The sequence below is a fragment of the Nymphalis io genome, chromosome 22, assembly GCF_905147045.1.
Source record: "Nymphalis io chromosome 22, ilAglIoxx1.1, whole genome shotgun sequence".
Classification (NCBI taxonomy): domain Eukaryota; kingdom Metazoa; phylum Arthropoda; class Insecta; order Lepidoptera; family Nymphalidae; genus Nymphalis; species Nymphalis io.
Window position 1 is genome coordinate 3,692,888 of NC_065909.1, and position 26,958 is coordinate 3,719,845.

General features: G+C 39.8%; 1 protein-coding gene and 1 long non-coding RNA gene across 3 annotated transcripts in view; both read right to left on the reverse strand.

Annotated features, from left to right (window-relative positions):
• Nucleotides 1–26,958, reverse strand: part of LOC126777392 (uncharacterized) — a 172,593-nt gene that overhangs the window by 34,828 nt on the left and 110,807 nt on the right. The gene's annotated exons all lie outside the window — the stretch shown is intronic.
• LOC126777372 (transmembrane protein 68) overlaps nucleotides 1–26,958 on the reverse strand; it is a 38,850-nt gene that overhangs the window by 5,259 nt on the left and 6,633 nt on the right. Inside the window, exons 1-3 of one of the 2 annotated variants that reach the window (XM_050500410.1) lie at nucleotides 23,046–23,312; nucleotides 5,141–5,279; nucleotides 219–313 (exon numbers count right to left, since the gene is read on the reverse strand). In XM_050500410.1, the coding sequence (XP_050356367.1) occupies nucleotides 219–313; nucleotides 5,141–5,279; nucleotides 23,046–23,187 (376 nt within the window). In that variant the 5' untranslated portion in view covers nucleotides 23,188–23,312. Of the gene's footprint in view, nucleotides 1–218; nucleotides 314–5,140; nucleotides 5,280–23,045; nucleotides 23,313–26,958 lie in introns of those variants that run through there. The other variant, XM_050500411.1, reaches the window with a different exon arrangement.

The following is a 26,958-nucleotide window of genomic DNA, read 5'->3' on the forward strand; positions in this document are numbered from 1 at the left end:
CGTCAAGCACGAGATGAATTATAAACACAAATTAAGCACATGAAAATTCAGTGGTGCTTGCCCGGGTTTGAACCCACAATCATCGGATAAGATTCATGCGTTCTAACCACTAGGCCATCTCGGCTTTTTTTGTTGCGTTGCGTGTTTGAATACTTTATTTTTGTAGTCATAGTTCATCTAAAATAAAGTCATCTAAATAATGTGAACAGTAAGTATACCATGAAACAGCCAGCCGTGCGCGTCCCACAGCGCGCAGACCGCGAGTCGGGCTGCTTGTCTCCAATCGCTTTGAACACCATCCACGACACGCAATCTTGATTAAACAAAATAAATATATTGGGTGATTTCTTAACTTATATGCCAAAAAAGTGCTCACGTAAACTTTAACTTAATTATAATCATTACTTAGCGGCTGTTTAGTTTCACACTGGAGTCTCTCTTTCTGTCATCATTGATTTGACAATCGAAAGAAGAAGACACAGCATTGTTTAACTAACAACCCGCTAAACAACGTTTCTAAGTAAGGCTGTAAGTTTTTATAAATTTTGATAAAATAAAGACGTAATAGTACCTTGAAATGTTCTATTTTTTATTTATTTACGTTTGTAATTTTACCCGTTTTAAAGACGACCCCGGACAAACGGAGGACAAACAAAAATTATAGTGTTTTTTCGTTAACTTGCTAATACTTAAAAAAAGCGTTTATATTGTAATCTCAAACAGTTTTTCTTACTTGTATAGAATATCACGATATAATTTCCTTTATCGTTCACACCCACAATCCTAACTCCCTATTTAATAGTATAAATGCGTAAGTTTATTTGTTTGTTACACTTTCACGCCTTAGTTACTCAATCGATCATCATGAAATTCAGGGGACAGAAAAGGAAATAGTGTAACTAACATCTGCCCTAAAAAGGGGGGGGGAGAAAGTTTTGGAGCTTATTCGACCACGCTGCTCCAAAGCGGGTTGGTGGAATACACATGTAGCTGAATTTCAGTGAAATTAGACACATGCAGGTTTCCTCACGATGTTTTCCTTCACCGTCAAGCACGAGATGAATTATAATCACAAATTAAGCACATGAAAATTCAGTGGTGTTAGCCCGGGTTTGAACCCATGACCATCAGTTAAGATTAACGCGCTCTTACCACTGGGCCATCTCGGCTTTTAACTAACATAACAAAACCTTATTTCTTGTTATGTCTACGTCGTCATTTATCGAAATGCGCCAGCGCAGACAGCGTGAAAATGACATATTTATCAATTTTTTTTAATTAGCACGATTATTTATTACAACTGAAATATATATTTAATAATCTCATGATATCACCACCATGCGTCCCGATCATGATCATTTATATTAATAATTACATATTTAAAAGGTATCTTGTTTATTTTACATATATTTTATCATAGGTTAATACATATATACAAATATATAATAAAATACTTTTAATTAAGTTCAGAGAAGTTATTAAACATGGTTTAAACGGTATTTTAACAACATTTGAGCAAGTTGACTGAGCTACTTTTAGGTGTACTTAATTTTATAGTGTTTGAAACGTAAATATGTTTTTTTTCATTATTTTGGTACATTTATTTGTTTGTAGACTGCGCCCGTGCCTTTAGTATTAAATATATTGATCTTATATGGCTCCGTTTATCATCAGCCAGTCTCAACCCACGGCTGGACATAGGCCTCCCACGAAGTAAGCTCTCGGTTCCTCTCCTTACGCATCCAGACGGATCACATCTTTCACGTCACAACTCCGTTATATTCATATTATTAATTAATCCAGGTACCTCAGGCCCGTAAACCTCCGCCTGAGCTCTTTCCCGTCGTGTTGGATTTTCCACAGCATTATGAGATGGAATAGTAAGTAAATTTCTATTTGCGTACACAATTGTGCACTATAATATGTACCATAAAAATTCTATTGCTGCAATACAATTTAATAATTATCGTAATAAGTGATACATTTTTGGATATTTATCAATCAATCAATCAATCAATGAACAGCCAATCGTTGTCCACTGCTGAACATAGGCCTCTCCCAAGGTGTGCCAAAGCTCCCTGTCCTCCGCCTTCCGCATCCAGTTGGTGCCCGCCACCTTCTTAAGGTCGTCGGTCCACCTGGCTGGAGGGCGCCCTACGCTGCGCTTGCCGATTCGCGGTCTCCACTCTAGGACTCGTCTGCTCCAACGGCCATCGTTCCTACGACATACGTGACCAGCCCACTGCCACTTCAGCCTGCTAATTTTGCAAGCTATGTCGGTGACTCCGGTTCTTTTCCGGATAATCTCATTTCTGATCTTATCCTTCAAAGATACTCCGAGCATAGCTCGCTCCATAGCACGCTGAGCGACTGATTTGTGGACTAGTCCCGCAGTTAGTGTCCACGTTTCGGCACCGTATGTCATGGCAGGTAAGACGCATTGGTTGAAGACTTTCGTCTTCAAACATTGCGGTATAGACGACTTGAGGACTTGACGAAGGTTGCCAAATGCTGCCCATCCCAAGCGAATTCTTCGATCGGCTTCCTTCTCGAAGTTGTTCCTACCGACTTGTATTATCTGTCCTAGGTAGGTATATTCACTAACAACTTCGAGAGGTTTCCCCTCGACGTATATCGGTCCCGGCACGACATGCCTATTGAACATGACCTTGATCTTGTCCAAGTTCATACCGAGACCGACACACCGGGAAGACTCGCCTAGGCTACGCAGCATTTCGGTGAGTTGTTCCAGCGACTCTGCTATTTGGATATTTATAATACAGTAAATTCAAACGATGCTAAGAAAGATAGATCAAGTGCGACCAAGCTTTAAATCAATAGGAAGACATAAAAATGATTCAATGTAAACTAAGGAAAACCATGATAGTGAAGTGCAATAATCGGTGCCCTGCGAAGAGTTTAGTGCCGTTTGACAAACCAACGAATACTCATTCGTATGCGACAATAACTTGCTTATACGAAATCTTTTATATTGTTTTGATTTCCGTTACTTTTGATATTCCCGTAAGTTTTAATTCCAGGCAACATCGCGAACTAAAGCTTAGAGAACTGATACTATACAAATTTTTATTGGAGTCTGATCTCGTAATCTGTTGTGACCCTACCGTCATGTCGGGACTGTCTTTTGGTGTTATTTTTTTATATTTACAACTTCTTCGTAGACCTGGAATGTTGAGTGCCAGTTGTCTTCCTTGAAGGAGTATTTTATTGGTTATCGTGAGCTTCGGAATTGCTAGGCTGGTCTGAGTATATACGGGTTATGGGCTATATTTAGGCTGTACTCCAGACACTTCAATTTCCCGACACATCTTCGCTATCGGTAAACTATACCAAGTTTTGCGAGTGATGTGATATTGCGACCACTTCATGGGATATGCTTTTCTGTAGCTTTCTCGTCACACTTTTGATGATGATGACCGTCTCGTCATTCCGTACCTGTGCCTTGTGTATTGTACAGCAGATGGATTCTCCTCTGCCATTGTATATTAAGCATCGAGGCTGCGTCTTAGGGATTGCAATACCGCTATATTTATATCGTTATACCCATTAAATATTAAAACAGTAAATTAAGGCAAACTATTGCTAATATATAGTAAAATATAACAATCACATATACACATATGTACGTGTCAATAATTAAACACATAATAATATATAATTATATCTAATTATGTAGAATACATATAATTATATACAATGCAGCATTTGCCAACCTTCGTCAAGTCCTCAAGTCGTCTATATCGCAATGTTTGAAGACGAAAGTCTTCAACCAATGCGTCTTACCTGCCATGACATACGGTGCCGAAACGTGGACACTAACTGCGGGACTAGTCCACAAATTCAAAGTCGCTCAGCGTGCTATGGAGCGAGCTATGCTCGGAGTATCTTTGAAGGATAAGTTCAGAAATGAGATTATCCGGAAAAGAACCGGAGTCACCGAGATAGCTTGCAAAATTAGCAGGCTGAAGTGGCAGTGGGCTGGTCACGTATGTCGTAGGACCGATGCCCGTTGGAGCAGACGAGTCCTAGAGTTAGGACCGCGAATCGGCAAGCGCAGCGTAGGGCGCCCTCCAGCCAGGTGGACCGATGACCTTAAGAATGTGGCGGGCACCAATTGGATGCGGAAGGCGGAGGACAGGGAGCTTTGGCGCACCTTGGGAGAGGCCTATGTTCAGCAGTGGACAATGATTGGCTGTTGATTGATTGATTGATGTAGAATACATCTTATATAAAAAGTTAATATATAGTTTAAACAATAACGTGATTTGTAGTTAACTTGGAGATATATTATATAAGAGATTAGCTTAAAACGATTATGTATTGCAGTGTCCTCTTCATTAACCTATAACGCGATTAGCAGACTTAATGCTTGATAACGATTAAATGACTCTCGACTTTTAGGCTACGATTGCAATTTAAATCCCTTATAATTACAGCTTTTGAATTAAAAGTCCGAATGTTCATAAAAAGTGGGTGCACATTCTTGTGTTTCATGCTTCCGTTCGCCATTTTATAATTTATCAAAGCATCAAGACTAACGGAATATTATAATTAAACACTAATTTTAGGCTTTGTGCAAGCTTGTGAGTAGGTACCACCCACTAATCAGATATTCTACCGCAAAACAGCAGTACTTGGTATTGTCAATGCCAATGTCTATGGGCGTTAGTGACCACTTACCATAAGCTCGTCCGCATAACTATTCTATAAAAAAAATCAATACATAAAAAACTATCATATATATACATATATTGTTCATTAAAATAACTAACGGCATTATATATAAACGTTACTTAGTTTAGTTAAACACTGATTTCGCCCATTCTGTCATTACTGATTTGACAATGACTGATGATGATTGACTTGTAAAGAAATGAGATATAAAGAAAAACCCCGCTGAGTTTCTTTCGCCGGTTCTTCTCAGGTCTGAGGTGTTTATTTCCGAACCGGTGGTAGATTTATGACAATCAATTGGCAAGTGTAACGCTTCTATATTGAATAAAGATAAAGATTTGACTTTAACAATTAAAAGAAGAAAACAGAACTGTCTCACTAATCACTCGCCAAACGTTTTAAAGAAAAACGATTAGTGTCTACCGAATTACTTCAGAGTGGTTACCTGTAGAGTCTGTACAGATGAAAGATGACACTGCTCATGTAGATCAGCACGATGATGACGGCGGGCAGCAGAAACGTGACTATGACCGGCGTCAGGAACCATGTCAGCCACAAACTGTATTCAGTGTCCACGTACTCCACTGAAATAAAACAAATACATTATATAAAGGGTCAGTGTTGCAAGAATATTTATGAAGATCGATACCGGATACCAACTTAGTGGTAGTATATAATGTATAACGTTTTTCAGTTTGAAGGTTGAGGCACTGACTACAGGCACAAGGGGCATAGCATCTTAGTTTCCAAGGTTGGTGACGCATGGAGGAAATAGCAGATCGTTAATATTCTACGAAACTTCGTTTACACTGTTTCTACTAATGTTCTATTTAAAAAAAAAAGGCTTCCAGTCCCTATATTTAACCAATCCGATATTAATTTTAAAAACGAAATTGATATCTTTTAGTAATCCACGTTTGAATATTGTATCCTATAGGTTAGGTGAAATATTTATAAATTCCGTTATGTTAGGTTAAGTTTGTATAATACTTTTTCACCACAGATGCGCGCGCGTCCGTACTTTTGATTACATTTTTTTTGTTTTTTTTTTTTTATTTTTTTATATTCATATCAACAAACACCTACCTACTTATGTATATTGTTGACTTATATAATTCCTAATAATTTAATACAATTATACTATACTATCATTATTATTTTTTTACCTCAGGTCGATATTTTTATTTATTATTTTATTTAATTGTTTCATTGATCCAGTCTGAATGGTTTTAAGATTTAAAAAAAACTTCGTAAATCCTTGAGTTAATACGCTAAGCCAGATGAGATTTTGACCTAGACTGAGCCGTTATTGTTTTTTTTTAATTCATTCAGGCGTTGATAGTAGTGTCCAGAGTTAACTGTTTTACAAATATTATTAGATAACCTGGTTGAACATTGTCTGCAAACATTTTCATTTTTATCTCATATAGGCCAGCGTTTGACTGTTGACTTGCCTCATGTAAAGCATCAACACGGTCTAGGATATAGCACGCTTGACTACAAGATTTAAATGTGTGTACATTCTTTTGTTCCATGTTTCCGGGCGCCATTATAAATAAAACATCATCAATTCCAACAACTCACTAGTTATTCGACGCCTCCCGGATCTGCCCTATCTCTGACACCGTTATCGTTTAATTTCAAGAGTCCCGTATATGAAGCAGGATATTTGAGTGGAAAAAAACAATTTCGTCGGATATTGATAGTGAATGACATCCGGGTGATATTGTCTACTCGCCGTCTGCATGCAACATTGACCCCTGCACGCTGTGCGCACGCGCCAGACATTATGAGATGCTATGCAGTTATGTAAGCATACAGTGTAGGTCAGGTACTCTGTTTACATTACAATTATAACGAATTAGAATAATTTAATATTTGTCATTGACTGCCTGTAGTGGCTAGATGTAAGGCCGCTGACCCGGAGATCCTGAATTAAAACCCCAGGTCGGGACAATAAAGTTATTGGGTTTTTCTATCTAAAATTCTCAATAGCAGCCCGGAGTCTACATTGGTACTGCGCAGGACATATTAATCTGAGGTACGTGAATGTACGTACCTCAGATTAATATGACCTGCGCAGTTAGCTAATCTCTGTTGAGATTGGCTGCCGTGGCTGAAATCGGTCTGGAAGACTTTTTTTCTTATTAAAATTGCTTAAAAATGAAGCATTAAAATGTTCGTTTTATCAGTGGACAGAACAAATTCTAAAAATGGCTTCCAAAACAATGTACCTAACAATGGGATTCCAGGTTTTTAATAGAATATAACGGTTTCTTTTTTTATAAAATAGGTAAGAGGACTGGCAAGTAGGCCACCTGATCGTAAGTTGTCACCACCGACATATATTGGCGCTCTATGAAATATTGTTCATTCCTTACCAATGCGCGACCAACCTTGGGAACTAAGATGCTATGTCCCTTGTACCTGGAGGAACAATGGCTCACAAACAGTCACAAACCGGAACACAACAATACTGTGTTGCTTATTAATTTATATCTCATTTCAAAAAATAATTTATAAATATGGTTTATTACTCAATGAAGTCAAATCCATGAACATTTGACTTGACTTGACTTGACTTTTGATTCTAATAAGAAATATGATCGAATCAGTTGTTTTTATATTTATTTAAAAATATAAATTTTTTTAAAGGTTATACTTTTGCTTTACTAATGCCAACCGTCATATTATTAGATTTCATCGAAAGCATTTTCAAGCTTTAATTCTCAGCCGATATAGTATTGATAAGAATCAGTATTGAATAAGTTTTAATAATATTTATAAAAAAATAAGATACTTTTTTTTATGTCGAATTCGAATTTCAACAATACATAAGATATCGTCAAATCCATGAACATATTAGAACAGTTTTCTGCAATTGTCATATACTTTTATTTGTCAAGGGCCGAATTCTACTAATTTATAACGATTACGATACGTTACCGATTCGATTCCGATCCAACTTTGAATCATCTGTATTTGTTCGAATCTGAACCGCACCGATAATACGTTAACGTAAACCGTTATATCAAAATCAAACGTAATTGTTAACTTTTATGGCAATAGTCGATACTTAAATTAAAGAATAGGAAAACGGAAAAAACTGCAACGATCACTCAACTCAACTTCGATTCGATTGCGAAAAAGTAACAATTTGTTAGTAGAATTAGCTTCCAGTTTATCCTAGTTAAAATATATGTCAATACACTTACATTGTCTCACGCAGCCTTATTGCATTGATTTACAAAAAAAAACATATGTCATTAAAAAAAAGAGTCGTTAATTAGCGTTGATATCATATTAATTCGGATTATTACGGTGTGATTACGGTCTAATTGCATTAATTACACGAAACGATTATAAGTTTGTTATCAATTATTATAAGGTTGCGATCAACGAGATGCATTAGACGACCTGTGAACTGTGTGTGGTTAAGATTAACGAGATCGATAATATAATGTTTATCATCTAGGATCCAACTTCGTTACCAATATACCGAACACTTTATTCTTTACAATATAATAATATTTATTACTTTCATTTATTTACAAGCAAAACCCGAGGCTTCGCCAATATTAAAATTACAAATGTACTATTCAATTGTTTCTAGTTTACAAAATAAATTTCTAGGTACATTATATACTAAGTGTAATAATGTTTGCTCCCGACATACGTAGTTCGCTCCCACCGCGGGAATGTTCTTAATTTTAGCATTTTTATATCTCGTCGCAAATTCTAAACGACAGGCCCGTTTTGGATAATTTAAAGAGGAATTTACATGCTCAAATATAACCGCAACCTTCTCCTCAAAAAGAGGAGAGGAGGTCTTTAGCCCAGCAGTGGGACATTCACAGGCTGTTGCGGCAAATATAACCATTACTATGAAACTGTTTAGTTGATTGAGGATTAATATCATGATACGAATGTCATCTATTGATTCTACCCGTGTTTTTTGTTTTTATTGTGACTTAAACTATAACATTAAGATATATAGCGTTTTTTTGGGTGTAATTCATTATTTTAGGTATCATCAAAATAAATAAAATAACGGGATATGTTTTATATGATTTTTTTATACCGTTCGTTACATTAATGCATTTTTTTTAAATTGCTGTTGGTGAAAGAATTTTTAAAATCGGTTTAGTAGTGAGATTATCCATTACAAACAATTATACAAAAAATCAAATCTTATTTTTATATATAATAATTAATGTATTATTATAGATAACGTTTTTTTCATAAAAAAACTGTGTGCAGTGCATAAAAGAACAGAGCTAATTAACAAATCGCATGCAACATGTAAATCTACTATCTATGTTAATTTCTATGATTATATATGAAGTAAAAAAAGTATTGCTGTTTCATAGACAAGGCTTTTTTTTATTCACTCATCCTTCCATTTTTTTTTATTTTTATTTTCTTATTTTTTTTTTCAGCCTTTTGCCGTCCACTGCTGGACGAAAGCCTCCCCCATAGAACGCCAACCATCCTTCCATTAGAATAGCGTAAAGAATAGACATTTCAGTGTTTGTTGTTACAGAAACTCTTCCAATAAATAAAGACATTTTTAAAAAGAAAATAAATCAATTATCGTTTCGAAATTAACAAAACAGGGTTATCTTCGTGTAATGTCGATTAGTGAAAACGTTGATACGAATAAATTAAATTAAGATTTTACTTTTTCGGACGCGAAAGTTATCGTGACAAGCTGTCCTTCAAGTGTGAGTATTGAGTCAAAGTATTTTTATCTCTTATCATTCGCGCACTTAAAATAACAAAGTGATATAAGAACAAAACGGTCTCTTAAAACCTAAGATAAAAAGAAAGTTTAATAAATAATAAACCCAGTTTTTCAATATTTTATATTACATACAGGTTAGCTGCACTATTAAAAAAAATATACGAAAATATTATTTCATAGATATTTGTTATAGAAAATCCTATATTACTTTCAATTAAGTTTTTAGGTTACGACAATAGGCATGACTGATTTTGAAATAACTTTGTATAATGTATTTATATTATTCAAATCTTATTAATCTCAATGTGTATAATAAAACGGGATCATTTTTTAGAATCCTTTTAAAATAGTTTCTTCTCTAAAATAATTTATTTTTTTAATTATTAAATACTATCATCATGCCTATTGTCCAAGAGATCATCATTGTGATGTATCTGTGAGAACTCACTTCGTATCTCACTCGTGAAATGTAAACCGACTTAGGAGGATACGCTGATTGACGCTGATGACGATGACGATCGTGTTTGTTATAAACGCTATTATAGACTTACTAGTTTCCGCCCCCGCTTCACCAAAGTGCGAAGGGAGGGCATGTGTTAGATACCCTATGTATTTTCCTATACAGAACGTGTATACAAAACTTAATGACAATAGTTTGAGATCTTAAAACGTGAAACAACAAACAAGAAAAAAACAAATGATTTTCGCACTTTATAATGTCAGCAAGGATATACTTATAGTCATTATATAATATCAATTTTTTACATTTCACGATCGTTTTCTGCGGTTCGACTTAACTCTTACCGCTCTACACGATAGAGCTTTTTTTTACAACGTTGTCACAATAAAAGTCATGAAAATATAATTGATTTAAGTGATACAAAAAAAAAACTCATAAATAAATCACTAACGCACAAAAATATCGAGTCATTAATAGGCGCTTTCGAGATAAGCCGACGAGTTGACATTGAAAACAAACGATCTGTTTTCGTTTTAGAGTTCAAGGGGATAGTTTGTTTTATGAATGAAATAATAACATACGCATGGATTTATATTAATTTATATTATTGCCTTTCATTATGAAGAGAAACAATACCGAAATAGGTCGGGGTTGCGGCACGTGATCCGGGTGGGTAGTGGACGAATGACGAATTGGAGCTTGGAGTTTATTTCACCGCGTAACTCCAGTGGGATGTTATTGGATACACAATGCACATGTTACAGAATTTAATTCGACACATGCAGATTTCCTCACGATTCCTCCACCGCCGAGCACGTAATGACTTAAACACAAATTCGCACGTGCTTGTCGGGGATTGAACCCGTCATCTTCGATAACATACTAAATTATTTATATTAAGATAGACTACATTACACATATTTATATGTATATATACTAGCTGCTCAACGCAGTTTTACTCGCTTTAAACGTTACTGCTCCCCTCCCCGTGGGTCAGCATAAATTTTTATTACTTTTCTTTCATGTATTTTATTTATTTATTTCATTATGCTTCTTAATAATTTACACAAAATACGTCGAAAGGAACTTATCATTAGTTCCAACCGGGTGTACCTATCGTTGTTTTTTTAAAAAAAAATATAATAGTAGCTTATTATTGAAACGCTCTGTTACCCTGCTTTCATGAATGAATGCATGAACTAAACAATGCAATTAACTTCAGCGTTAAAGGTCGTATATTCGATCCCTGCTAATGCGAAATAATTGTTTTTTTGTATTGTTTTCATGATCCTTTTCAGAAAGAGTCTTAATGGTGGATGGATTTAGGTCTAGAAGGTTGATCTATTGAGCACCAACTATAATCCGGGATGCGGCCTTTTAGAACCGAGGTGCGCGGCCCTCTAGGTAGCGAAACTAGCGTAGTGTCGGCAAACTCGCGTCGATGCTCGCGAGAATTTTTTTAGTATATGTACTGCCGAAGCAAGTACGATTATATATATAATATATCGAATCGAATATATATATCGAGGGTATTCTCTGAATATTCTCATATTGTGTTCGGTGAGATTATTGTATATGTAAGACGTGCCATCTCTCCGAGTGAACATACCCCGCTCCCCGCAACGACCCCCTCCGGTGCCAGTTGTACTCGCCGCGTCCTCCGACGTCGGCTTGAGGAAACGGCCGGTGCTAGTTGCCAGGAGTCTGCCTGCTCAAGTGAAGAGAAGCGCACGAATAGATCCTGCACTTTTTTGGTTATCAAAAAATCCTGCAGGATCAACGAAACCAAGGAAAGCTGAAGAACAGAGATACCGGTGTGCACGGACCGAACTTCCGCTCGCGGGCGCTTAGCTGGGCCTCCCCTAGGGGTCTCACCTGGCTTGGTTGCACGCGCCGAGGTCGTGGTGCCCGTGCATACACATCAAGAGCAGCAATCCGACACCACCATCATGTCTGAAGGGGGGGAGCCCCCCCCCTTAGACCAACGCAAGCGTGGCCGAGGCAGGTCCGGCATCGCGCGGTCAGTTGTTCGAAGAGACATCTTCGACAACTCGACCGTGCCTGTCGCCCTCACCCCCGCCGCCGCCCCGCGTATACGCATAATGCATGCTGAAACCGGTGGAGAGGACGTCCACCGGGCTGCTGAAGCAGACTTCGCCGCCACTGTAGCTGAGTCTACAGCAGGCGCGGAAGGAGCCAAGCGCCCGAGACCGGACTCTTCGCCGGAGTCAATGGAAGGGGAGGACAAGCGCCCCAAGACCGATGCTTCCACTGCATCACCGCCGTACGGATCGCCGCAGGATTCGGCATCCTCATCGCGCGCGGCATCGCCTACAACGGGCGAAGCAAGCGAAAAAGGACGGCCAAAAGAATTACCACCGCCGCGATCCCCCTCCCCAATGGAGGGGAGGTCGCAAGACACCTGGCCGCGTGACTCGACGAGCTACGCGGCACTGCCATCGACGGTCGAGGAGAGGACAGCCTCCCGTCCCACTTCACCGCAACCGGGGCCGTCAGGGGTCACCTATGCGGCGGCCGCTGCCGCTCCAGCGTCGCCCAGGAGTCGAGCCCCTGCACCGGTACCAGCCCCAAGAGCGACGCCTCGTTCTAGCTACCCGCCGATCACGGCGGAACGCCTACCGAACTGGACGAGGCACTTCGAGGTGCTTAAAAACAAGCTAGGACACGCCCCGAACGCACGCCCTTTGGGAAAGGGAGTGCGCTTCTTGCCCGGATCCGCGGAGGAATTTCGGGTCATCCAGCGCCATCTGACTGAGGCTATGAACCAGGATAAGACTATATCCTGGTTCTGCTATAGCCCAGCCGCGGAACTGCCAACCAAGGTGGCCATTAGGGGGCTACCACTCGACACACCCCCGGAAGAGGTGATCGCCGCCCTGCGCAGTTTAGGGTTCCCTGCGCAGAGCGCAAAGGCGATCCCAGGCGGAAGAGGTCGACATGGGTGCACCTATTTCGTCCAGCTGGTGCACCTGAAGGAGCAGGAGCTCAGGTCACTATACAAGACTACTGAGCTCCTGTGCATGCCCGGCCTGCTGATTGAAGCCTGGAGAGGCGCGAAGAGCCCGCCTCAATGTCACCGCTGCCAGGCATTTGGCCACTCCTCGGCCAATTGCCATAGGCAACAAAAGTGTGTTCGCTGCGCCGGCGAACACCTGGCACGGGACTGCCCGAGACCTCTTTCGGAACCACCGACGTGCGCAAACTGCGCTAAGGCGCATACAGCAAAGGACCGGAGGTGCCCGGTCTTTAAGAAAGAAGCACGAAGGAGGGGCATTAACGTGCCCGCCCCTCACCCGAACGGACCGAGAGCACAGCCAAAGGGGGACAGGGAGCGTGTCCCCCCGGTAGCACCTAAGCAGGTGGTCGGTCGCCCTATCGTCGCAGAACCTAAAGCGACGATAGTAGTCGACCAGCGAACCAAGCAGCCACCCCCTGCGAAGAAAGCCACGGAGGTGCGAGCCAAGCTTGCGCCCCCAACAACTTTGGCGCCTCCAGCCAACCAGCCGACGGCCAGGGACCAGCCTATAAAGGTGCCTAACAAAAAGAAGAGAAGAAAGAGGGCAGCTAGGCCTCCCAGGACTGAGCCTGCGGCGGCATCGACGCCCAGCTCTCGGCTGAGATCGAGCTCCGAATCCCGAATTTCTTCGTGTATCGGCGAGATGAAGTCTCTCCCCGGGGCTGCCCATTCAGAGGGACTGCAGCCCTGGTGAGGAGGGATATCATACACGAAGAACTTGCACATGCACCTTTTGTGAGCCTACGTACGCAGGGGGTGCGTGTGCATGCTGGTGAGACGGAGCTGCTGCTGTATGCCGCCTACAAGCCACCCGGACAGGTTTTCTGCAGCACCGATGTCCAATCGCTTATCGACTCGCCGATGCCTACACTGATCGTGGGTGATCTGAACGCGAAGCACCACGCTTGGGGCTCGCGCGTCATCACCCAGGCGGGTAGGCACCTGCTTGAGGATAGCGAACGACAGGGTTACGGTGTGTTGGGTCCAGGAGCGCCGACCCACATACCGACTAACCCTTCGTACCAGCCGGACGTCCTGGACATCGTGCTGCACCACCGACTAGACGCACCCATCGATGTTGAGGTGAATTACGACCTCAACACACAGCACCTGCCGATTGTGGTCACAATCGCCCTCCAGCGCGACTTTACAGTGCCCCGCTCCCCTCGTTTGCGGGTCGACTGGGGGCGCTACTCCTCAGAGCTCTCGGAGTTTGAGCTCACGGTCCCGATCGCGACGACTGAAGATGTGGAAGGAGCTGCTTCTAAAATTTCTGAGGCGATCCAGAAAGCCAAAGAAGCAGCCACCTCTCAAGGAAGCACACCGAGAAGTCGTCAGGACCAGCTGCCGAGCTCGCTCCGAGTGAAGCTGAGGAAGAAACGAGCTCTTCGCCGACTGTGGGCGCGAACGCGCTGCCCGAGGGTGAAGCGTGACCTCAATAGGATTGCAGAGGAAGTGTCGCGTGCGCTCGTGGCTCTCGAGGATGACTACTGGGAGGCCACCATCGATCGAGCATCTGAGCACGACACTACGTTGTACCACCTCTGCAAACAGCTTACCGGACATGACTCGCCTGTCTACCCGCTCCTAGATCGAGCGGGTAACAGAAGATATTCCGCCAGCGACAGAGCAGAGATCCTGGCGGAACATTTGGAGGGTCAATTCACCCCCAACCCACCGGACTTATCAAAGATCGATGTCGTCCATCATCACGCGGCGATCCAGAGGCAAGTGGAGGTATTCCTGTCGGCCCCAATCCCGCCGCTCCAGGGAGACGATTATATCTCTCTGTCCGAGCTGCGGAAGGCCGTCTTCCGATTACCGAAGAGGAAGGCGCCAGGCCCCGACGGAATTACCAACGCCGCGTTGATGCAGCTACCCAACAACTGCCTCGTAGCGCTCGCGAGTGCTTTTAACGGGATACTCCGGACCGGACACTTCCCCGAGGCGTGGAAGAGAGGGAAGGTTATCGCCCTCCCTAAACCCGGGAAGGATCGTCGCTTCCCGGCAAGCTATCGGCCTATCACGCTACTCTCGCACATCGCCAAGCTGTTCGAGCGTCTGTTGCTGCGGAGACTCGCGCCTCATCTGCCCCTGCGCGAGGAGCAGTTCGGATTCCGCAGCGACCATTCAACGACGCTCCAGCTGGCGAGAGTTCTTAGCCACTTAGCCAGTGAGCGAAACAAAGGGCATCCCACCGTCGGGGTCTTTCTCGACATGGAGAAGGCCTTCGACCGAGTGTGGCATGCCGGACTCCTGGCTAAGCTCTTGAACACCTCGGCGCCTCTCGCGTATGTGCGAGTAGTGGCGTCGTTTTTGGAAGGCCGAAGCTTCTATGTCTCGGTGGAAGGCGCGGACTCTCAGCCGCGCCCCATTCGAGCCGGAGTACCCCAGGGTAGCTGCCTGTCACCGCGTCTATACGCGGTGTACACGGACGACATCCCTACCCTCCGCGACCATCTGCGTGAGGGTGAAGAGGATGTGATGCTGGCCCTGTACGCGGACGACAGCGCATTCTTTTCGTCGTCCTACCACCAGATCGTCGCAATAAACAAGATGCAACGAGTGTTGGATCTGATACCGGATTGGCTAGACAAGTGGAGGATGGCTGTCAACGTCGATAAGACGGCCGCTCTGCTTGTCGGTGCTGACAAGCCGATGCGTCGGCTCACCCTTCGAGGCCAGGACGTGGGATGGCAGACCTCAGTCTGCTACCTGGGGTGTCACTTGGACCGCAGGCTGCGCATGATACCCACCGTTAACAAGGTGGTGAGTCATGCCGCGGCTGCCCGGTCTAAGCTGCACACCCTCTTCACGTCGCGGCTTCCATTAAAGACCAGACTGAGGGTCTACGGTGCCTACGTCCGCTCGCGCCTGACGTATGCGGCCCCCGCCTGGTACGCACTCTGCTCAGCGTACCAGAAGCGGAGGATTCAGATCCAACAGAACCGATGCCTACGCTTGATTGTAGGAGCTCCGAGGTACGTCAGAAATGATGTCATCCATAGAGACACCAGGACGCCCACCGTGGAGGAGTTCGTCCGCAAGCTCGCTCGCTCGCTATTTGCTAAGGCAGATAGCAGTGCGAGCGTACACCTCCACGGTATAGCACCACTTCATGCCAGACCACCTGAGGGGCGTCCGTTACCTCGTGAGCTCCTATTGTCGCCGACCATCAGCGCCGATGCAGGCATCGGTGAAGAGGAAGACGACGATCTGGAGACGCGGTAGGACGACATAACCAGTGAACAACATTACCACTGAAGAAAGATAGCCACTGGGTCACAACGACCCTGGCCCTATGGGCCTAAAAGAATCGACACGACGGTCGAACCGTCGGGGAGGACCATCCCGGGTAGGGGGGGCAACCCCGAGGCCCGTACCCAGACTGGCCTAGGCCAGCCAGGACGACCATTGATTGAGAATTTTTTTGTTAGTGTGGACTTTTTCTTGTGATTTGTTACTCCATTATATTATAGTACGATTATTTTATTGATTATACTAATAACTAGTTTTTTACCGCGTTTAAGGAAACGGGGGACAGGTGTAAGGTATAAAAACGTAGACAATTTCCTTCCTTGGAGTTCAAGCTTGCTTAACACCAAATTCATCAAAATCAGTTCAGTTCTTTTCAGTCGTGAAAGCATAACAAACATTTACGATTGTATTTATAATACTAGTACTTATGGATAATTCGAACATACCTACATACAAACACTCCAACACACATCACATACCTGTACATGATTCGCTAAAACCATAACCTCACTTTTGACTTTGCCTGTCGGATAGTTAATGTTTAGAAATTTTATTTGCTAACGCTCCTTCGATCGAGTACTGTCGTTTGTCAAAACACTTTGACTAAGTTCCACCACATTCTCATAGCGTGAAGATTATTACAATAGTACTAGCGGATTGCCTGCGGTTTTACCCGCGTAGTTTCCGTGCCCGTGAGAATACGGGGACAAAATGTAGCCCATGTTACTCGCTGATAATGTAGCTTTCCATTGGTGAAAGACTTTTTAAAATCTGTTTAGTGGTTTAGGCTACAAAGCGTAACAAACAAACTTTATAATATTAGTTAGGATATACAATATATAATATCCTGGCACATTTTTCACACACGGCCATCTGATCCCAAATTAAGCTCGTACAAAGCTTGTGCTATGGAAACCAGACAACTGATATACTAAATATACTACTTTTCTTTTTGTAAATACATACTTATATAGATAATTACACCCAGACTCAGGACAAACAGACATGTTCCTGCCCACAAATGTCTGTCCTGGGTGGGAATCGAACCCACAACCTTTGGCGTGAAAGGCAAGTATCTACCAACCACGCCAACCGGCAAGTCAAAGCCAAATATAGAGCTTAAGCTATGAGCGTGCGCTTAGCTTGTGTATCAAGACTTGGATTCTTGGATTATTTTGTTATCCTTGATAGTCCCGTAATAAGTCACTTATATATAATTTCGAATGGTTTCATTGTCATTTACTTACTGCGTCGTAGTTTAGTACTTATATACAAACTAACATTTCAAGATTCTCAAATTTTCTTGCAAGATTTAAACCCCCAATTCCAATTTACATTCAAGTTTGTTATTCATTGAACTATTTTTACTCTCATTTGAATATAATATATTTAATTAGGATAAATAGGCAGACAGGCAGAAGCCACCTGGTGGTAAGTGGTCACCGCCTCCCATAAACATTGGCACTGTTAAAAATATGCCTCACATTGTCAAAGAGTCACCAAGCATTAGAACTAACTAACTACTTAAGATATATTACTTGTGCTTATAGTTACTCACTCACCCTTCAAACCGGAATATAACAATACTAAATAACTGCTGTTTGGCGGTAGATATATGATGAATAGGTAGGTAACAACCAAAGGTATTAATCTTATCTATACTTATATACATTAATTAATAATTGTATAAACAGATATGTAGCACATGTGACAGAATTTTGCCAGATGTGTATTCCACCAACCCGCACTGGAGCAGCGTGGTGGAATAAGTTCCAAACCTTCTCCCCAAAAAAAAAGGTAGAGGAGGCCTTTAGCCCAGCAGTGGGACATTCACAGGCTGTAACTAATATGTAGCACATAACTCATTACTCCAAATATTTCAGTTTAAATTTCGAAGTATTTCGGTTCCATTCTTAAATTTAAAAATATCGATATTCGTATTGTTATAAATCGTTTACGTATCAACAATCCCGTAAACTGTTGCATCACTAAAAAATACCTCATATACTTCACGTTTGTCTCATCGTGACTTCGCTGACTGCAGCGATCCAGTAACATACATAGCACACATACATAAACCACGATAATATTCATCTGATTGTACAGTCAGCAACAAAATACACCAAGCGAAATCTTTTAATATTACTATTTAATGTATCAATAATTCAATAATTATGAAAATTTTATATTCGTTCGATATAATTCAATAATTATATCGAAATGGGAGGAATCAAAATGGGAGGGCTTTAGCCCATGATCTCAACGTCTTGACCAATGATATCGCGTCATAATCAATGTTAAATGTTATTTATGACTTTACTCCTGCGGTTGAAATAAGCTAGAGGTACATGTCACGACATGTATGTAGCATGCGAAAGCGATCCCGTGGCGCTCCTCGTTAAGACGGAAAGGGTACCGCTGGTTTTTAGTGGGTATTCCGATGTTCGGGGCGCACTCGGCGCATTGGACACCGGCGACCCCCCCTACTGTTTCCGTGAGGAAATGCGTAATGCATTTTTCCAGCGTTAAAAAAATTGGCTGGAGGTACATATATCCAGCAACCTTCTCCCTATCACTGAAATAATTACTTGTTACTTTTGTATTTAGTTGATAGATAAAAAACATCTACGGATTGGTTAATAAGCAATCATAGTACAATATTATGTGTGTTCGATTCTACGATTCCGTAGCTTATGACGTCATAGCCCATGATTTATTTCGCAACCAGTCAATCGTTCTTTTCGGTCACAGGTTAAATTTTTATATGTTATCTGTATTTATATTTAGTATGATAATATTTTCTTAAAGTTATATCTTAATTAATATTATAACTATAGTGTGACTTTGTTTATTTGTTTATTATGCTTTCACTTACCCCGGAATTATGCCCAGGCTTACAAGGCATTGGATTGGGGTCCCCATTATCCGAGAGGCCCCAGCCTAAAATAATATAATTTTACTCCAACAGCTTCGGAATTGGGCTTCTAATATCAGGGACTAGGGCCATTTGATCTATTTTTTTTAATGTTAAACGGAGGCAAACGGGCAGGATCACTGATGCAATGTGACTACCACCGCAAATGCGGCCCTGCGACACCGGAGGGCTTTCAGGTGGGTTGCAGGCCTTTGAGGAATGAGTACGCTCTTTTCTTAAAGGTTGATCTCTAAGTCCGGGCCTGGCGTTCACGTTCACGTTTTACTCAACCGATCATCATTATGAATTTTTGCATACACGTTGACGGGGGGACTTGGGCAAAACCGCAGGCAGAAACTAATATTATATACTTTTACTTTGTTGTGTTGGTTAAATGTGACGAAATTCGTTTGCGGTGTACTGTTGTCATGTAGCATATGATTTGGTATATCAATTATTAGCGATTTAGGTATCTGTGGTCACTTTCGACATACAGATCGAATTCTAGAACTCTTGCTCTTTGTTTTACACGTTTGTCTTATGCCTACATAATAAATATAAAATCATATTAAAGTCATGTACTAAAATAATGAATTGAGATTTACTTATAACTTGTCGATAAAAAGATTAAGTCGAGATGGCCTAGTGGTTAGAACGCGTGAATCTTAACCGATGATCGTGGGTTCAAGCCCAGGCAAGCACCACTGAATTTTCATGTACTTAATTTGTGTTTATAATTTTTCTCGTGCTTGACGATGAAGGAAAACATCGTGAAGAAGCCTGCATGTGTCTAATTTCATTGAAATTATGCCACATATGTATTCTACCAACCCGCATTGGAACAGCGTGGTGGAATAAGCTCCAAACCCTCTTCTCAAAAAGGGAGAGGAGGCCTTAGCCCAGCAGTGGGACATTAACAGGCTCTTACTGTGTCAAGACAAATTTAACTTGGCTTAACAAGATTGAGATCATCTCCTCAAATCACCCACCTTACGGCCCCATCGTGAGACCACTTCCATGGTACCATTGCAATGTCACCAGAGTTACATACTCAATATTTCAAATAAAGGTTGTAAAAATTGATGTTGGTATATATGGTTGAAATTAAAGGTTTTTGGCACTTTGACCGATCACTATAAAAGGAGCACATACGTATACCCATATGTACAGTTAAATCAGCTTGGAAACGTTATTGCGTTTGTAGTTGCGTGACAATACGAACAGGGACTAAAACCGAAATAAACCGGTCTAAGCCAGATACCACGTGCCACGGACTCTCGCATAAGTAGCGTTAGAAGTATTATTTTGTTTATTATTTACTTATTTATTAGTTCATAATGAAATATATAGGGAAAATGGATATGAATGCTATGACTTTATTATCTGAGGAAAGTTGCCGTAACTGTAGAGGAATGAAAAAATATTTGTCTGCATACTATTGAAGAGGAAAAATTATTTCAGGATAATGACAAGGCTTTATTTACAATATCAGGATGAATAAATATTTCATAATATTAAATAGCTATAAAAATAAAAAGTATATATAAAAGATTTTTTTATATTTATCTGCTAACGGTGCACTACTACAAACGCAAAAACATCTTCAAGCTTATTTGACCATATTTTCTTATGGAGAATGATAGAATACTATCAATGTTGTTGTATTTTTTAAAATAGCTCGGACGAAGAAAAGCTTCCTTAGATTCTAACTATCCGGTCCTTTGCAATTGCTCTGGAATTTTGTAATGATACGATTTGTCCAATTATCATATAACATATACATAAAATAAGCTGTAAAAAGTATTGATCATAAAAATAATTTTAAGATATATATTATATCTGTCTGTTCACAGAGAAATCTTTGGATGGGTTTATCATACGCGCGATCAGGTGATTCGTTCGCTGGTCAGCAACTAGTAACGAGGCTGAGCTATCTGCTAGCTAGTTTTTTTTTTTAGAGCTAAAAGGCTATGTGTACTGTCTGCTTAGACTAAAGATATTCGGTTCCAATCATTCAATTGAACTATCATTTTCATTTACTGTTCACATCACGCAAACTTAGATTGCACGAATTGTAAACGATAATTTCGAAAAACGAATGGTTTCAGAAATGTCACAACCAAATCCCAAACGGAGTCTTATTAGTATTATAAATATTAAAGTGCATTGGTTAGGATGTTTATCCATCAAGCGCGCCCGAAAGTTCAAATACACTTCGACTACATAGACACACTAAATTTAAAAATCAAGTAGATATGTCTGGAAATAGATTATACATATAAAACAATTGATAAAAAAAGCAATGCGGTTGTGTCCAGCGACAAAATGGGTCGACATTGTCAAAATTACGGATCAAATTTGGATCAGAACGGCGCCAGACCGAGGTGGATGGATTGCTTTCGACCCGGACCCAACAGAAACGAAGGCTGTAGACGATGATGAGCATGAGCTAAGCGAGCATTACCAAACAGTATTTTAAAAAATAAAAATTATATTATAATAAGGATTCTGTTGCATTGTTTTGTCGTGAAACAAAACGGTACTTTTTCGCACATTAAAATTTCATCTTTCCCACAGCTTTCATAATAAATAAGGTTAATCAAACAAGTTGAAACAAAAAACGCGATGAATAATTTTTAACATGAATTTTCTAAATAACTCATAAACCTTCCTAACGGTTTACCTGTAACGAATATTATTGTTTAATTTAATATAAATATATAACTATTTGGATTCGAATTGTATTAGTGGTTAGAATTCGTCAATCTTAAATCATAATATATATATATATATATGGAATATGTATACGTTCGTACGTACGTAATATTATGTTAGAACTTGTTAATGTACCCTTTGTGGCTTATACCCCTAATCTTCGGATTAGGGGTATAAGCCACAAAGGCCAGGGCTAGCACCACAAAATTTTCATTAACTTAATTTGTGTTTGTGTTCAAAATTCATCTAGTGCTCGGTGAAGTTATACTCAATAAGGAACCTTAGGGCTTTGTGCAAGCTCGTCTGCGTAGGTACCACCCACTCATCAGATGTTCTACGGCAAAACAGCAGTACTTGGTATTTTTGTGTTCCGATTTGAAGGGTGAGTGAGCCAGTGTAATTACAGGCCCAAGGGACATAACATCTTAGTTCCAAAGGTTGGTGGCGCATTGGCAATGTAAGCGATGGTTAACATTTATAATTGTTTTACAATTACAATGCCAATGTCTATGGGCGTTGGTGACCACTTACCATCAGGTGGTACTTCTACCTATACTATAAAAAAAACTTCCCACATAGGTATCCAACACGTGTCATGTGTTAAGCCGAACTATCTAAATTTACAAATAATAAAAATAGAGAAAAAAAATATTTATTATAAATTAATTAAATAAATCTTATTGCTCGTAACGGTTATTTATCAATCATGAGCCTTATATGCAAAACCCGCCGAGAGAATTATAATTAAAATTTGCAATGTCTCATCTTAGAGGCACATAGGACTCATTTATATAAAAAATGGTATATGTCTTAAAAACTAGACAAACTGCTCCAATTCACGTATATATATCCTACGTAATATGAAAACGATAAAATAATTTATAATAATCTTTTTTTTGTAAATAACAATAGAAAACACAGAATATGACCAAATTAAATAACAAAAATAATGATTAAAAAATGTTTATTACGCGTTTAAATATTTTATTGCACATTTCTAGTAATGCAATAATGCTGCATTGCATTAAGTGATTCGCGATATTCGATTCGAAATTTAAACATATACGAAAATTATATAAAAAATTGAATTTTAAAAATATAGAAGTACAGATTAAATAAAATAATAATATTCAATAAATGAAATTGTTAATTTCTTTGGAGTATGAAATAAATTAAAATTTATATTAATAATTATTTAAATAAATATATATTATTTACTTACAGTAAAATAAGCCGATATAAAAACCGACAACAGCTATTGCTAATTTAACGACATCGTTGGTGGCGTCCGAATCAAACTTTTTTAATAAATCACTCATTATGTAAGCTTTCACTGGTCTAGCCTTACACTGATTCTCCACCATTATTAAAAATGTTATTATTTTCGAACACAGATAACCCAACGACCGGCACAGATTAAATTCGTAAAGAGTAAAAAAAAAGCGTATGAATCACACGAAGGCTCGTTCAAGAATGATGTTAACGCCAACGAAAGTGCTAAGCCGCACTCGCTTGCTGACCCTAGCAAATTATCTATATAGGTAAATTATATTAATATACTATATATATTATATTGATAACACAATAATATAACACTAGTTACTTTTTTCGTACGCACGACCAAAATTTTACATCATAAACGTTTCAAACAAATTTTACACTAAAACGTTGCACAAAAAAAAAATCATCGCAACTAACGTAAAATAGTATAAAAAATTCAATTGTTTTAAAATAACGTTAAATTAAGTTACCTTAGAAGTGAAAAGTTAACCGTTGAACAGTTCTGTATACTTTTTTTTTATGTGCAACGCAAATGTCAACGATCATACGGCCAATTTACTTGGTGCAGATGAAGACTGCAATTGACCAGTTTTTGCCCTACCACCTGTAATTATATTTTTAGATATATTTTCTTATACGGTATACTGCATCGCGTCCCCCATATACTAAGTGCTCCTCAAACTTCATATTTTTTATAAAAAATATATTATTCTTTAAAAGTTATTAACTGAACAAAAAAAAAAGTAAATGAAGATGAAATATTTTCACCAAATAAAAAAAAATAATGTAAGTTGTTGTTCTCGTGTGAATAAAAAAAAATTAAAGTGATATAAGAATACACACACATAATTTTACTATAAAGAAAAATACTGTAAAATTAATTTAATTGTAGACGAAAATTAAAGGAATTTAGCGAACGTGCCTCTTTAATGCAAACACAAACAAACCAAAAACGGCGTTGGGAAACACGCGGCCCAAACCTGTTGCTATAAATATGAATGTCTTAAGCGATGATTACAAGTAGGATAGGTAATTACAGGCACAAGGGACATAACATCTTAGTTCCCAAGGTTGGTGGCGCATTGAAATCGTACTATTATCGGAAATAATTGGTGGTAGAACTTTGTGCAAGCTCGTCTAGGTAGTAGTACCACCCACTCATCTGACTCATCAGATATTCTACCGCAAAACAGCAATACTTGATATTGTTGTGTTCGGGTTTGAAGGGTGAGTGAGCCAGTGTAATTACAGGCACAAGCTACATGACATCTTAGTTCTCAAGGTTGTAAGCGATGGTTAACATTTCTTACAATGCCAATGTCTATGGGCGTTGGTGACCACTTACCATCAGATGGCCCAAATGCTCGCTCGCCTTCTTATTCTATAAAAAAAAGGATACTTCTATTCGTTAGTTAATATTTTAGTGGGAAAGACAATAAACATATCGCCCTATTTAATTCATTCATTTAACCAGACGTTTTAAAGCTCAATTTGTAAAACATCCATCGAATCGAATCAAGTCTTAAGCTAAACAATTGAAACTTTGAGGAGCACTGTATCAGACATCATAATGACAGCCTTGAGGCTCTCCTATAAATTACTACATCCTGCATTTTTACTAGCCAAGGTAACATTTTAAAACCTAGATAATTACGTAAAGAACGACTTGGTCTTCAACGTTGATGAATTGATATTTGAATTAAACATCCATCAGAGAACACCAACAATAAATCATATCTGGCGACCTGTGATTGGCGTAGCCAGAATTATATTCCAAAGTCTTCGCCTCGTTTGCCCAGAAAAAAAAGTCAAAAGGCCTATTTTTTTATAGGAGCATACATTATGGTCACTATTGTTTTATACGTTGATAACTTAAGGCTTTAATAATCAACATTATTAAGCGGGTGTTTTGTTCCTCTCTTTCTGACATCATTGATTTGATATTCGAAAGAAGAAGACACAACATTGTTTAACTAATCAACTCCTATCGACATAAGCAAAAGTGGCAATATGTACATACTTATATTGTAACTAGTTTCCGATTAGTCAGGTAGGGGGATGAGGGAAAAGGACACATGGTACCTCCCTGTGTCTTTTGCTGTACTCCTTATAATGTGCATGCAGAATTATTTGATGATCAATTGAGTAGTAAAGACTTGAAAACGTAACAAACAAATTCACTTTCGTATTTATATATGTTATAGTAAGGATGATAGGCATCATCTTTTTGGTGCTGAGCTATTAGGAATTCATGTGCTAAAGGGAAACGCCCTCACTGTACTGTCTGTTGAAGAGTGCTCGAACTCTATGCTATAATAGCTTAGTGTGTTTGGGGAGAGTACGTCTTAACCTCCTAAGCTTCAACAGGAAACTATATAAAAATGTTAAAAAGAACGAGAATTAAAGTTACCTTGTTTTGTTTTTGAATGAGGTGTAAAACATAATATACACATAAATATCCACAAAATGGTATTGGAGCGTGGAATAAGCTTCTTATCTTTAAGAGGAGAAAATAACTTTGCCTAGCAATTGATTGATGATGACGTCCTCCTGACAAATTTCGGCCACGGCCACCAATCTCAAGAGAGATTAGCCAACTGGGCAGGACATATTATATTGCACAAGTGTGTCCGCAAATACAGGTGCATTCTCTATTCCCTTACTCTCATAATTCGATAGAACGGCAATCCGCCATGATCGGAAAGAGTTCAACCGCATTGCCAACGGCTTTTCGTGCTTTCTGATTCCAGACTCCTAGCCGCTACTGAGTCTTCGACAGAAAAAAAATACAATAACTTTTAATCGCCCTGAGGTTTGAATTTGGAACCTGCGGCCACTAGACATACGAGGACGTCAAATTTCCAGTCAAGAAAAACTGTCAAAAACATATTACGTTATATCACCTAACGCCTTATTGATGACTTCTTACGCTCTACTTATAAAACTTTGTACGCTTATTTAAATTTAATTACCATATTGCTAAAATCGTTTATGACGCTTATACGGTAGGTGGTAAGTGGTATGCTTATTGAAAGTCATATCAACATTGCAGGAATAATATATAATATGGATATTATCGATGAATTTAACTCATTCATTTCCGTATATATAGCCTCACTCTTAGGCTATTGGAAGGTAAGGTAATCCTTCCGGGAGGCCTTTGTCCACCAGTGACGTTTTTCGGCTTGTAGGATAGCACAGGCACTTACTGGCACACTCAAAGACATAACTGTTACTTAATATAGATTAAAGTTCGCGAAAAAGCGCTAATTGGTATAAATTTCATGAGTCAAATATTAGGTTATGAAATTGGCGTTTTGTACGGGAGGAATATAATTTATTTTATTTAAATTTTTCTTTTGGCCAGATTTTAAAAAGCTGTAGTGAAAGACACCAGCGCTAGTTCACCAAACAAAGTAACTTTTTCTGAGTAAATTTTCGTTTAGGGCAGGATTAGGCTGGGTCTTCAGGGTTCAGCCCTTGCGACAAGCGCTTCCGATTATCGTACAGTATCCACTTTTCATCACAAGTAATGATTCGATTTAAAGTCCCTTCATTATTGTCGGTTCAAAGTAACACAGCAGTCGACGCGTGTTTGCAAGTTCGATTCACTCAATTCATGAAGTACCCATCGTTCAAGATTTTTTTTATTTTCGCATTTTTTTCCAGTGGATTAATACAGTTTTATCACTTACTCCGAAATCTGCAGCTATCTCTGAAGTGCTTTGTGATGGATCTGCTTCCACAATAGCCTTTAATTCTTCATTTACCACTTTGGTCTCCGGCCGTCCACGGGGTTGGTTTTGAAGGTCGAAATTTCCAGAACGAAAACGTTGAAACCAAAAACGTACCGT